This window comes from Eleutherodactylus coqui, chromosome 10 (assembly GCF_035609145.1).
Source record: "Eleutherodactylus coqui strain aEleCoq1 chromosome 10, aEleCoq1.hap1, whole genome shotgun sequence".
Classification (NCBI taxonomy): Eukaryota; Metazoa; Chordata; class Amphibia; order Anura; family Eleutherodactylidae; genus Eleutherodactylus; species Eleutherodactylus coqui.
In genome coordinates this window covers 37,183,797-37,199,086 of record NC_089846.1, presented here as the reverse complement: position 1 = coordinate 37,199,086, position 15,290 = coordinate 37,183,797, and the positions used below count along the sequence as shown (strand labels likewise).

The 15,290-nt window shown below is 38.9% G+C and overlaps 1 protein-coding gene across 1 annotated transcript in view; it reads right to left on the bottom strand.

The window, feature by feature from the left end:
* The window catches only part of LHX6 (LIM homeobox 6), a 135,586-nt gene extending 128,726 nt beyond the window's left edge, over positions 1 to 6,860 (bottom strand). Inside the window, exons 1-2 of the mRNA XM_066579781.1 lie at positions 6,688 to 6,860; positions 5,983 to 6,054 (exon numbers count right to left, since the gene is read on the bottom strand). Of these exons, the coding sequence (XP_066435878.1) occupies positions 5,983 to 6,054; positions 6,688 to 6,765 (150 nt within the window). The 5' untranslated portion in view covers positions 6,766 to 6,860. The remainder of the gene's footprint in view (positions 1 to 5,982; positions 6,055 to 6,687) is intronic.
* Between the last annotated feature and the right edge of the window lie 8,430 nt (positions 6,861 to 15,290).

Here is a 15,290-nt window from a genome sequence, read left to right as displayed (position 1 = left end):
CGCACAAATGAACATGCCCTGAATGTGCAAAATGTACTGTAAAATACACTGATACGTACGCAAAAAAGCCACATACATAGTGCAAATCCGTTGTGCTGAGACATAAGCTAAAACACACATGCCCATGTGAAGGAGCTTTAATTTAAAATCTGTTTTGAGGACCCTTATTCCGAACTGACCCAAATTATAGTCTTACATCAGTTTACATCACCTAAAAAGGTATTTTAAAAAATTCTAGTGTTAATAAGGCTTAAATGTAACAAAAATAGGAGAGGATGATATATGAGACAAAGCCAAGTGGTGCACAGCTATGTAGCTGAATACAGGGGTGCAGCTATTAGGGGTGTAGAGGTAGCAGTCATATCTAGGCCCTGGTGCCTGGGAAAGCTCAAAAGGGTCCTTTCCCACAGTTCAGAATTATACCCCAACATGCAGCTGAAGACATGCAGATTTGGATGCGGAATTAAAAATGGCTTAAAACCTGCCTGCAATTCCACATCAAAACCCTCCGTTAGACCTGCAGATTTTGGTGTGGAATTCTGCAGCTGCGAATTTGACTGCACCCTGCAATGTAATCCCGCCCTGTGTGAAAGGTCCCAGATGCACTTAAAGGGACCTGTCACACGGGGCAGAATATTCTGCAAAAGTGTTGCGGAATGTGTCATCCTGCGGAACATTCAGCAGCAAAATCTGCATTGCTCATGTACGAATTTTGGTGCAGAAAAGAAAATAGTAAAACAGTGCCAGCAATTCCACATCAAAATCCGCTGTTAGCAGTACAGATTTTGGTGCGGAATTCGGGGATGGCATATTCTACAATGCTGTTGCGGAATATTCCATCCCATGTGACAGGTCCCAAAGACGCAGCTTACTCTGCTACTGCGTATTTCTCCTCTAAATGTATACATTTTGATGCGGCATTTTCTAGGTGCATCTTGTAGAAATATTCCGCAGGTGTGATAGGTCCTATATAGGTTTTGCACTGGGGCGTTTAGTTACCCCTAGCCTGAATACCTATGCTCCTCCAAAGAGCAGCACTAGCTACAGAACACCCATCACTTAATAAATGCACACGTCAAATCAGTAACAACTTGACCCTAAAGATGCTGACATTAAGCTCTACAATAGATCCAGTGCATCCGCTGCTCATGGACTTGGACTGGGATGTAGCAGAGGAAGTAAAGATCACAGGGGTTATCTCTACAAGAAGAGCACCAGCACTGGGTGTGATAATACTCCGACTGGAAGATATCACATAGCACCACAACAATGAACAGTCCAAGGACATAATAAACAGCAATACAAAAAAGGATTAAGCTAAAGTTCTTCCTGTGCAACAACAATGCAGACACCTTCTTTACACTTGGTTGTGTATGACAGCTCCACTAACAATATGGTAATGAGCCTCACAGGGATTTACCATCCACAATCCATCAGATACTGTGTGTTAATCATTCTCCATCACACTTGATACATTTCCCCCTGTTTGTATGTGATTATTTTGTTACCAGTTATTATTGATACATTATTGTTTGATCATCATTACATCTGTGAGCAGCTCAATACATCCATTGAGTATTTAGGCTATATACACTATACTATTTACAAACACCTAAACAAGTGTAACCATTCTCCAGGAGAATAGTAAGGCTGTGCTCACATCTTGCTGATTTACTGCAGATTTGCAGCAGATTGTACCCCATTCATTTGACTTCAATTGAAATGGTGAAATCAGCTGCAGATCTGCACCAAAATGTGCAGCAAATCAGCTAAATATGAGCAAACTCTAAATGTACATTGCTTGAAACATCAACAGTTGGGAGAATAGAAAACCATAATAGAAAAATAATATCTGCACAAAGTAATTATATGATGGTCATAAATCATTATACATTTACACTGACTGCACTGTGCATGCATTTTGATTATGGATTATGTAGGTTGTGTCTGTATTCTGATATATACATTATGGATTATACATAATATGTCATCTATAAATGTTATGGTTAACATATAGGGTTCAAATCTATAGATTGTAGGGATTATTTGTGGGGTTTTGATGCATAGACTTTGTGCATTATATTTTATGTGTGATTTGTAGATTAGATGGGTTACATGTGATGTGTTTATGTATCGAGGTTATGGATTATTTGTGGTATTTTGATCTATACAGCACATGTAATGCATATTGTAGGTTTTATTTGTGCAGTGTGTGCACTACATGTATTATTCTGTTCTGTGAACTGTATGGATCATATAGTTTTTTGTGATCTATAGTGTATGTTTTATATATTTGAGTTGCTACATGTAGTGCCCAGATCTATAGACTGCACTACTGATGAGATATTGTGAGCCGACTGCAATGTAATCTATAACAGTGCAAAAGAGTGAGTGTGTATATTATATCATGTCCCTGATTTACAGTGTATGTACTGCATGCTGATTTCTGATCTACAGAGTATAATACATAGAGATATTATATAGATGATATATAGATACTGTAGATATATAATACATAGATGATAGAAAGAACAAAATGAAGTTAGAAACCGATATGCAGTGCATACATACATGCATATGTATATATGTGTATCTAGCTATCTATTATATATGACTGTTTGGGCCATATATTATTATCTAGGTGATATCTACAGATTATATGTTGTGTTCCAAGCTATAGATTATATGGGATACGACTGGTTCAAGCGTTTTTCATGTAGAATCAGTCAGTGAACCCTATTCATTCCTATGATAGATGACAGAGTGCATCTGTTTACATCAATCATCAGTTGAGTCTTGTATTTTTATATTAGCCAATATTTGTTTTTTTGTGCATTATTTATAGCATTCAGATCAATATGTGAAACAACTGATCTAAACTGATGTCAATTTGTCCTCAGTTTTTCAATACATTCGGTTGTAGAGCAATACAAATAAAGTGTGAACGTGCCCTTATATGTTGTTTCAGGTATGTAGATAATGCCGATGCTGTTTCTTGTACTATAATCTATATTCCAATCCAATTTATGGATTACATATTGTTGTTGATTAATGGTTTGCATGGACTTAATACCCATTCTGGAATATATGGATTATTTAATATAGTCCGATGTGTAAAATAGATTATATATTTATATATATATATATATATATATATATATATATATATATATATATATATATATATATATATACACACACACACACACATATATATATATATATATATATATATATATATTAGTTTTCTCCTCGATAAAATACATGCACTATATATTATACACCGATCTATAAAGCAGTAAAGATTATGTTTTATATCCTAATCTACAGATTATTTAAGTTATATAGTGTATTCTGATCAATAAATAATATGTAATTATATATTATTTTATAGATTACATGGATAATGTAATGTATTTTTATACATGGGGTACATATTGTATTCAGCACTCTATATATTTTATGTATTATACAGGGTTTTTGTTCTTACGGTTGCATGCATGATCTGTTTTGTATTCTTTTCTGATCTATAGATTATATATTGTAACTATAAAATATAAGGCATAGGCATTGGTTATGGCTATAGATAGTAAGGATTTCATATTATACAGTGATCTATAGATTATACATTTTAGTATGGTCTACAAAATATACAGAATATATATTTTTCTGATATATATATATATATATATATATATATATATATATATATACACACTATGAATTATTGTTTATGGATTGTTTTATATATAACAATATATGGAGATATTTATGTATATATAAAGCAATCGATACATATGGTTTAGGAATTGTTTATTTCTTTCATGACCTATACACTATACATATCATGCATCGATAATGAATACTGCTAGAAATTAATGTCAGTTACTAAATATCATGTCCAGCATATTATTTGACATATTTTGCGTGGTGCAGGACCACTACTATGCCTTCTGAACTGATCTACATACTTGCATAGATTATGTTATGTATTCTATATGGGTATTATTTAGTTACTGTTCTATAATTTACACAAATTGTGTGTTATATTCTGTATTATAAATTATAGGGATGGTGTAAATTAAACAGTGTATGATAAACAGTTGATAAGTCAATTGGTTTGCTATGACATTGACTCCAGGATTAAGAGTTTGGGTTGTAAATGCGTACTCTGTGCAATGTTGATTTATTACCTCTACATAAAGAAGAAGAAGAAACAATAATAAATGAATTTAATAAGCATATATTGTTTACTCATAATTAGGGTTCGCTTGCAATTTTCACCAACTCAAACTGGACTGAAAAAGGACCATGTTAGCACTAGTAACACTATATCTAATAATAGGTATGACAGATCAGGAATCTGTGAACGAGATTTTACTTGCATGACTACAACAGTTTTGAGAACATAGGAAAAGCTTTCACCAATGGACGGGCTAAAACTCAGGACTGTAATAACTTTATTGCAGCTCTGCCTTTGGGGTACACATGATGCGACAAAATGTAACATCCTCGTGTGAATGTGGGGTCACGGATTTTATGTTCTGAGATACAGAATTTAGAAATAATACTGTGTGTCCTCCCTGTAAAACATATTTAGAACAATCTGCAAGCCCTCAGCGCTTATCATACACATAGGATAGCTGGAGAGGAAATCCAGATCTGCAGGGCTATAGTGCTAATTATAAAGAGATGGAATCCATTATAAATCCCCATCTGGAAAATACCAAAACACAAATAAATAGTAACATTAACCCTCTCCTGATAGCTGGGATTCTTGTTTCTGTTAATATGCTGATCGCCTGCTGGACATTACGCATTATTATATTATTATGCGTGTGATCTGTGAAATTATATATATATATATATATATATATATATATATATATATATATATATTTCCACAGTGAATTCCCCAAACCAGACTGGGATATAAATAGTTATCATTATTATTACTATCGTCAGAAGAGGCACTACTGTGCATATAGTATATGCGGATGAAATTCTTCAAAGGCTTACATCATATAGTTACAGCCGACCATCTATCTATCTATCTATCTATCTATCTATCTATCTATCTATCTATCTATCTATCTATCTATCTATCTCATATCTATCTATCTCATATCTATCTATCTATCTATCTATCTAATATGTATATTTGTAAACGCTTTTTTCTTTTATCCATGTTACCAAGAACTACAGACCGTTAGATTATCTGTATTTCAATTTATGGCGGATATTCAGATGAGGATTCTTCACATTAGCGAACGGATTTTGAGTCATTCTTCAGATTATAGTCACAGCTGCACTCACAACCACATTTATTTCATGTATTTTGTTCTATCTACCTACCTATCTATCATCGCCTATGTATTATCTATCTGTCTGTAAACCTGTAAACAGTAACAGAGATATAACTACACGTTTCCTCCTGTGTTTAGTTCGCGATGCAGTTGTATTGAAGTGTTGTAAATGAATACCTGCAAAGTACACTACACTTCAAGGCAATAGTTTTTATGAATGCGACGATGTGTGAACATTACAATGTCACATAAAATAAAACTCGGTGTCATCTACTTTAGGAGAGTTGGTACTTTTGCATCGCATGAAAATGTGCATGTGAGTATCATAAGAAAACAGAACTTCGCAGACAAATCAGGGAGTGCAAAATTGATGTTTATAGATATACAGAAGAAAGAAAGTGAATGATAGATAGATAGATAATAGGATTAAAGTAATAGTAATCATATCGTCTATTTTATGTCTATATTTATCTACACAACTATTGCTATTAGTATTTATATGAAAAGAGGTAGCAAGAGATGAAACCGAAGATAGATAGATAGATAGATAGATAGATAGATAGATAGATAGATAGATAGATAGATAGATAGATAGATAGATACAGGCCACCTGCCCTGCACCCATCTATCACTAATACGTGTGACCCAGCTCCCCAGATGTGTTAGGTCTCCTTACCATGATGTGAGGACTCTTGGTGTCCAGACCTGGAGCTGCTCCCCTGGGGGTTTGCTTATGGTGGGACATCACCTTCCACGAGATATTGCTAAGAAGCCCCCTCAGTGTGAAGTTGGTTTAGATGCCACCAAGTTCCCCTTTATATTCCCTGCAGCCCATACACAGCAGCTCCAAACAACAAATAAGAACTTTCCAGGAGGCATTTAAACCATTTCCAACAAAAGATGTGTCTCTTTAATGAAGCAATTTGAATCTAGATTGATTTTTTTGCTGCACTTAACCCATGCCTCTTGAGGTAATCGTTTCGTTCCCATGTAATCCAAGGCAGAGGAGAAAAAAACCCCACAAACTACCTGCAATTAGAAATTGCACAAAATGCCCAGGATAAGAGGCAGCAAGTGTCAATTTCAGCTGTCAATCAGGCAATCCATCAGGCCACCCAAAGAACTGCAAATTTCATTTCTTTTAATGGTTGTAATTAAAAATCGATTTTTTTCCCTTTATGCACAAAAAGATACATTTGCTTAAATGATCTGGACTTTTGTAACAATAAACCTGGTGCCCGGCTTAACTCAGTCAATGAAATAGTATATGAGCAAAACCTACAATTGCCGCACAGTCCGCAAATTCTACTTTTACATGAAAGCAATAGCTACAATATCATACAATGATCCAGTCCATGTAGGACTATGGACTCAGTCTCACCTTTCCTGCCGAGTCTCCTTCAGGATCCAGGTTGTTCCCCTCGGATTGAGGGGTGACATTTTCATTTTTCCAGTACATGGAGAGAAGGAAATAGTATCAGCAATGATATTGTGTCCAAAGGTGATAAAATCCTCCCAGTGTTCAGGATCTGGGGCAGAAATGATGCAAGATTATAAACCTCATGTCCAAAACTGAGGTGTCTGCTCACAAGAAGAGGAGATGTGGCTGCAAGTGGGAAGTTAAGACGATTCTTCCTTGCACTTTCCTGTTGGATAGAGCTGAGAGGCAGGAAGGGAAGGAACATTACAGACTGGGAGGGAGGTCTGAGAAGTGGCCAAGATCAGCAGCAATGAGGTCCACCTTCCAGAGGAGAAGACCCAAGAGAACCTGCCAGACATTAATCCACAGGTGATGTGAAGCTCTCAGCTATAAGCACTAGGCTTGTCTGTCTTTAGACTTTATAGCACACATGTGACTTGAGGTTTCTTCTCCAGATCTTGAAGCTCTGCTTCATTCAGCTCTGATTCCTGGACTTCAGTGCCCTCAGCAGCATTTCTTGGACTCTCTAGCCTGTGTAGTAGTAGCAGGTTATTAGTAGGTTCTGGAGGAGTTTGCCACTATTAAATCACTTACAGACCTTCCGCTCCATATAGAGGACACTACATAGGGACACCTGATCCATTCATCATAATGATGTAGACTTGACTTTAACTCCTCTCCTCCCCTTGATTTATTCCCACATGATCCCCTTAAGTGCTTCATGTACTGAATCTATCCCATCCCTGAGATATTACTCTGGGCATCCGCTTTATCTTTCTGTCTTTTTTATGTTATTATTAGTCATATATATATATATATATATATATATATATATATATATATATATGGCAAATTTTACCTTGATTGTGATAGCATGGTGCAGAAAGTCATCTTATCTTAACCCATTAAATAGCTAGTGCTCTCTTAACACAACTAAGCCCATTGTACAGCAATTCAAGGTGTAAATGAACAACACTTATAGAACAGCACTCCATGATATCACATTGTATTAAGAGGCTATGTGTATGTATGTATATATATATATATATATATATATATATTATAGTGAGGCTTACCATTCTGGAACACACTAGTTCAACTGGTGTGATAATGAGCAAATTGACTTCTAATGTGTGAAAGTATTAATTGGGAGGAAAGCTGCATTTTTTGGGTGGAGGAGATGTTTTCGGTGCCCATTTTGAACTCCAGCCATATTGAATTCAGCTTTTTCAAATAGGAAGGGGGTCATGTGATATAAGTCTTGGCTAGAATGTACTAGATACCATATTCGCATCTATGCTTAAGGAGAACAGTGAGTTCCACGTTACTTTAAACAGGATGGTGCACCTTCGCACTTAGCTGTGGCTGTACACAGATGACTGTATGTGCAATTCCCTGAACCGTGGATTGGGAGTAGATTGGGTCTGGTAAAATAGCTGCCAAGTTTGCCAGACTAAACCTTAAACTAAAGGCCCTTTTAGACGGAAAGATTAGTGTTCAAAAAATCATTCAAATGAATGAAAGTGAATGATAATTATTGTCTAAAAGCAGCCAACTACCAAACGTCGAACACTTATATTGTTCACTTTTCGTTCATCGTTCATTATATGCCGGCATAAAAATCATCGCTGGCTCATTCACTTATCGTTTAGGTTACATACCGCTCGTTCATTCCCTCTTATTCACTTATACAGCGAATGTAACATAAACGATAAGTGAATGAGCGATTTCACGTTTGAACGAGCCAACAATGTATCTGCCTGTATAAATAGGCTGCACGAGCAAACAAACTATCTATGACACTGTTCACCCGTTACAACAATAATTTAGCTTAATTAAGAGGACAGTTAGGCCACTTTCACATGGCCAAAAAATTTGCGCAAGATTTGTGGGTTGGGAAACGCACAAATCTGGCACAAATATGAGCCCTCTTCTTTTGAATACGGTCATATACATGAGTGATTTTTTTTCCCGCATCATATCGTGGTGCTTGAAAAAATCGTGGCATGTCCTTTCTTTGGGTGTTCGCTCGGAACGCGTCGCCCATTGTTTTCAATGGGGCTTATAAAAACATTGCACAGTGTGATGGGAGGCTTCCAATTGAAAACAATGGGAATATTGCACTCGCCAATGTGAAATTAACCTCTTAGTGCTTATAGTCCAGGTAATATGGATTTCAGGAGACTTTTTTCATCCCCCCCCCCCCCCCCATTCTAGCAGTCCCTCTCTCCAAAGTCAGCGCACACATGAGTCTTTTCAGAAGGCTGTGCGCATGCATTCCCACTTATCTCTATAAGCGCCATAACTTAGTTAATGGTGTTCATGGTTGATGCAGATTCCCTGTAAAATGGGACTCCCTTTATGTTGTAGTTGCTTTGATGTAATAAAACTATAGTTTGTGGATGACCCCAGCGGGATACAGTTTGATTGGCTGATGGTTCTTGTGGGGTTTTTTTAAGGGTGGTTTGACACACAGATTTTTTTTTCCAGGTTTTCATGCAAGTTTTTTTTTTTATTTTTTTTAGCGAAAGATAGAAGTGAACAAATAGAATGGAAAGCATAAAAGAAGATCTTATACTTCTCCTTCCTGCTGGATCCACTTCTGGTCTTGCCTCAAAAACTGCAAGAAAAATCTGTGTGTGATCCTCCCCTAAAATGATTTACTTAGTGACATGTGACGGCATAGGCCGCAAGCAGCGGTAAATTCCACAGCGAAATTTTCAGGCTACCTGCAGATTTCGATGCAGAATTGAATTTGGCTTAAAACCTGCCTGCAATTCTGCATCAAAATCTGCAGTTATACCTATGCATTTTGGTGTGGAATTGGCTGCGTCCCGCGGCGTAATTCCATCCCGTGTGAAAAGTCCCTCATATATCTTCCTACTAACCTACTGATTTTTAATCACGACTATTTGCAATGCTGTTTCATTTGTTATTTTAGAAACATTGTAGCAATACCGAGTTGGGTTGAAGATATTTCTGTACTATTTTAAGAGTATTTGCAACCAAAAATAAAATTTTAATCTGTTTTGGTGAATATACATTCTTTTTTTTTTAGTTTGTATGTGTGTTATTGTCTCTCTGGTTTGACAGGAAGCTAAAATCATATGGAATGTATTAAAGGAACCACGTACTAATAAACGTAGTTCAGTCTTTATCCTTACAAGACTTCAATCAGTTGTAAATACCACAATACAAGATCCTGGCAAGATAGTGCAGAATCTTGTCTGAGTCTTCCTGGCTACCTCACTTCTATGGTGCAATCATGGATCGGAGGTCCTGAAATAAGCATAAAAGTACAGATTTCATGAGATTTCAATGTGCTGGTCATTTTGGTTTTAGGCGCCAGCATGAGCACTTCCCTGAGGGTGTATGTATGGATTGGTTGGCTGGAGAGTGTGTGTCTCAGCCAGTCGGCCAATCAGCATCTGTCTGTACATATTTATTTTGGCTCCTCCTCGTCGAAGACGCCAGTTATACTTCTAGCTTGAAGGTGTTTCTGGTCAAGCTGGCGACTCCTGTCCTGTTCGACTGTCAGATAAATTCATATTGTTATCTGTATATTCTGGGCTGTTTTGACTTCTTTATCCTAACTATTGTATTTCATCTAGTAATTCCATGCTTGTTTGCACCCATACCATATCTTGAGTTATCATATATATCAAACATCATCCCTGTTTTCCAACTAGGAAGAGTCAGGGTTTTCTCAGGTTTCTGATATGGGTTCGCCCTTATCAGGGTGAGTGTTCCACTAGTAGTAGTCTAGGGTCACATTAGTAGTTTGGGGTCAGATTTCCCATTCCCTGAAATTTTTTGTTTTGTTTTTCATATTTTTGTTCTCTGTGTTAATAAATTGTATGCATATCTGTCCTCTAAAGGACAATAAATTACGTCTATTCCAGACAAAGCGTTTTACACCCACCTTGGACGAAACAGATTTATTTTCCATAACCTTTCTGACTGGTATATGTAAGGACTTTCTCTATCTTTATTACTTTTCTGTTCATTTTCTTTAAAGGGAACCTGCCATATCCTATGAGTGCTATAAACTAAATTTATGGGCTCCTAGGACAGGTGCCACAGAGTTTGGGAGTTGACTTTTTATACTTGCCTGGTTGTCAATTGCTTTACTGTCATTCCTGCTTTCAATGCGCACACATACACACTGTTCTTGTTCTCTATGTGTGAAGAAGCACCAAAAGCAGGGAAGAGTCTGTCAATCTACCAAAGCAGCAGTTTTACAGACTGTTGGTGAAAAAATGGGGAGCCAGGTAAGTATAAAAAGTACACCCTCGGACTTTGCAACACTTTCCCATGAGCCCAAAAATTTAGTTTATAGTGCTCATAGGCCATGACAGATTCCCTTTAATCTTCATTTTGTATGAATTTTGGTTGACATTTTGGGGCTTCGGAACAAGTTTTCCATAGAACTGTGGTTTTAATATACAATATTTTCAACATACAACAATCATCCTGGAAGCAATTAAAGAGACCCTCCAGTTTCAGGCCACAATCTTGTGCCAGGGCTGGAGGGTGAAGGTGTAAAATACCTGTATTTTATCTTTATTTTCTGACCGCTTGAATCCACTGGTTCGGTGCTCTATTTTTGCGTGGCCATGATGGCCATTGCCATTTTCCAGTAATATAATAGATGCTGTGAAGTGCTCTGTAATTGGCCAGCGCTAATCATGTGAGCAGTGCTGGCCAGTTCACAGAGCGGCTACAATGCATACCAATCCACTATAGATACTTTGGTAGTCTAAAGATGGTGGTGGCCATCTTGACTATCTAAAAAATTCAACAGGAGGAATGAAGGGCTAGGCGGAGGAGATAAAGTACTGGTAAGATACCCCTCTACCCTCCAGTTCGGAGACTGAATCCCCCCCCCCCAAAAAAAAATATACCGTGACTTTAACCCTTTCCAATCCACTATCTGACCTCTGAAGACATTATGATTAAAAGCTGTACAGCTCCGATGTTTGAAGACGTCCGTCAGGGTTCTCTTACTGTATATTGCCAGCCTCTCTGCTGTCAGAGCCTATCCAATGTGTCACCTCGTGCAGTACTGGCTTTAGCCAGCATATAGTGCCGTTGTGTAATGGCAGAAAAAGAGTAAGCCCCTAGGAAAACCAGGATACAAATTGGATTGGAAAGGGTTAAAGGGGATTTCGGGACCTTTTTGATTTTTTGTATTGATGACTGCAATGTCAATATAGATGAGCATTGGGGACCTACTGTTTGGATCCCCGCCAATCAACTGATTCCCGAGCCACTGTCACTGTGGTTAGCGCAGGAAGCAGAAAGGGCTGAACATAGCGCAGCAAGTCGGGTTTGGTATTGTAGGTGCAGCTCCCATTGAATACCCCTTTAATATTGTATGCCGAGGGAGCCCTGAATTTACAATTCTTTTTTCGTGCATTATATTGTATGTAATGCACTCAAAATGGTCACATTTCTGTTACACTCAAACTACGTAGGAAATGAATTAATCTTGACATAAGCCAAAAAGGCATGTTGATTTTTGGATTCAACCACAAAGAGTTAAAATAAGATAAAAATTTTAAAAAGCCAAAAGCCATACATCACAGTTTATTATATTTACTGCATTTTCACAAGAGATGAGCGGTGCGAATTACAGGCGCACAAGCTAGACTGTGTCCTGTATGTGTATATACTAAACTATTCTGATTAAATTCCGGTCTTCTTCCAGAATGCATTATGTAATATCCAGTCCTGACAGGACAATGTTTCATAAATGAGAATATTGCATGCTGGTCTGTAATCTGGCATGGTATATTCGGGCCCCTTTGGTAATATGATAATTCCATGCAGATCCTGCAGGCTCCAACATAAAGGACATACATTCAGTAACTTGATATGATGAAGTCTCGCAAATGATGTTAGTTTTTTATTCATTGTGACAACTTAATTGTGCTGCGAACCAGAATCAGATGAAAGCCCTTTTCACAAATAAGATCAAGTTCAGATCATGATCAAGAAAAGTTGCTAACTCTGTTTAAATTAAGAACATAATTTTGTCCCTAGATTGGAAACTGGCGTTCAGTATTGCAGATGTCAGAGGAAAAAACTCAAAAAAAAAAAAAATGTGGACTGAAAACCTGAACTGGAACGTCTTCATTTATTTTTGGGGTGTTGAAATCCTGTTGATAGAAGACAACAAGGTAGCCTGTAAGGCGGGCTTCACATGGGCGCAATATGCAGAGAAAAGAACCCATTGATTTCAATGGGTTAGTTCATATTTCTGTATTTTACATGCGCATTTCGGTTGCCCCCCCCAAAAAACAGCATGCGTTACAGAGGAAAGCAACCCCTGTAGTGACATTAGTCACTGGCAGAGCTGGCCAGGGTCTAGTATGACCCTTCAGCTCTGCTGTAGCAGGGAACCCCGGCGGTCACATGACCCCCCGACTCTCGCAGTGGAAGACACCCTTCCATTTTAACTTTCTAGTACACAGTGCTCATTGAGCGCTGTGTACTTGGGAAAGGAAAAGGCAGAGAGGGTTAAAAAAAACCCTCCTGCCTTCTCCTCTGGGTTATCAGCTATCACTAACAGCTGAGAACCCGTCCTGCCTCTAATTGATTGCAGAGCCAGAAGGCTTAAAGTGCCGCCGTAATTTTACTATCATCGGGGTTTTAAGCTCAGGACCAGGTGCCGTATACTTACCGTGCCTGGTCCTTAAGACTAATAAGCTATTTTAATTGGTCCATCTTTGTTCGAACATGCCTTGTGGGTGCAAAAAGTACAATAAAATATGCTGATGCACGTGCAAAAAAAAAGCATCTTGCATTCCACAAATACGCAGCGCTCAGACGCACGCAAATATGCTCGTGTGAAGGGGGGCCTAAGGCCGGGATCCCATATATCATATTTTTTTCTCTGAAGTTGTTGTAGAAGCTGATGCTAGAATTGATCCCATAGTTTTCTATAGGGGTCGTTTATGACATCTAGCACATCAGTTTTGATGGTGAATGCCTCCCTGTGTTTGGACAAAAAAACACTGCATGTAGCGGTGGATGCCGAACCAATACAGAAAATGCACCAAAATGACTCAGTTGTGTCCGGCATTAAGACCACTGGCCAAAAACAAGCGATAAATGGAGACCCAGGCACAGATGATTGAACATAAATAGGGATGCCTCATCTGAACAACCACTATTGGGGCAGATGGACATCATAGTGGGGATACTCCATTGTTGACCCCCTCTATGAGCCTCAGCGGAGAGCTTCTAACAAGTAGCTGCTCAAACTCTTGTAGACCTTGTCTATTTAAACAGCTGTATACATTTCCTTGTAGCTGCCAGTACATTTTGCTCAGCTGTATAGTCCAAATGTGATGTGAGCCTTATGTACAGTCAGTTGTTATAGTAGCATGAATTTACGTGCACAAATACATACGTACCATAGAGGCAAACCATGCAGCTGCTATCGGGCCCTCGGAGAGTGGGGGTCCAGAGATGTTTGTCCCACCATCTTCTCTACTGGCTGGCTAGAACCAGTGCAGGACTCCCGTCTCAAGAGGAAGTGAATTGCTCAAAAACAAAGGGGTTGGAAAATGTTTTAAAGGTCAAGGAAAGAGATTGGAGAGGAAAACAAATACCAGATCCTTCAGTTCGGTATATAATTGATAGACTGGTACAAAGGTAGGGTCATGTTGTGCTGCTGGGACATGTTGTTCTATGGGTTTCCATGAGCACACTTTCATAGGTGTGGGATCATTGAGCTGGCTGGGTGCATATTGCTCCGGTCAGACAATCACCCCCGGTCTGCTGCATATAAATGCCAGTCCCTCTTGTTTGAGGGTGTTGGTCATTTATTCCTTTTGCTATTTTCCTCATTCCCTCATAGAACCCGGGTTTTTGGGGTGATGCGTGTTATGCCGCGGCGTTGCATGCTTGCATGAGGTTCTGGGTGGGATTCCATTTGTTGCTGTGAACAGTGATGTTTTCAGTGTCTATGTAGGTGACCAGACACTTGGGGTGATCAGCTCCTTGTTCAGGGTGTTTGTTCCTTGTCCGTTTGTGTGCATGAACTGTGTCGTGTTCAGCATATATGCTGTATACCAATTAGAGCGAGCCAGGCCTCTAGGTCCTAGTGTGGGGCTGTCCCTATTGGGAGAATTGCCCCGCTTGTAGGCAAGACTTCTGGGGTTTAAGTTGTCTTGTTAGAGTTGGGACTCATGAGATAACGAGGGCCCTTGTTGGGGGCTCGTGAGCTTAAAGGGGTTGTCCCGCGCCAAAACGTTTTTTTTTTTTTCAACCCCCCCCGTTCGGCGCGAGACAACCCCGATGCAGGGGTTAAAAAAGAACACCGGAGAGTGCTTACCTGAATCCCCGCGCTCCGGTGACTTCTTACTTACCTGATGAAGATGGCCGCCGGGATCTTCTCACTCGGTGGACCGCAGGTCTTCTGTGCGGTCCATTGCCGATTCCAGCCTCCTGATTGGCTGGAATCGGCACGTGACGGGGCGGAGCTACACGGAGCTACACGGAGCCCCATTCAGAAAAGAAGAAGACCCGGACTGCGCAAGCGCGGCTAATTTGGC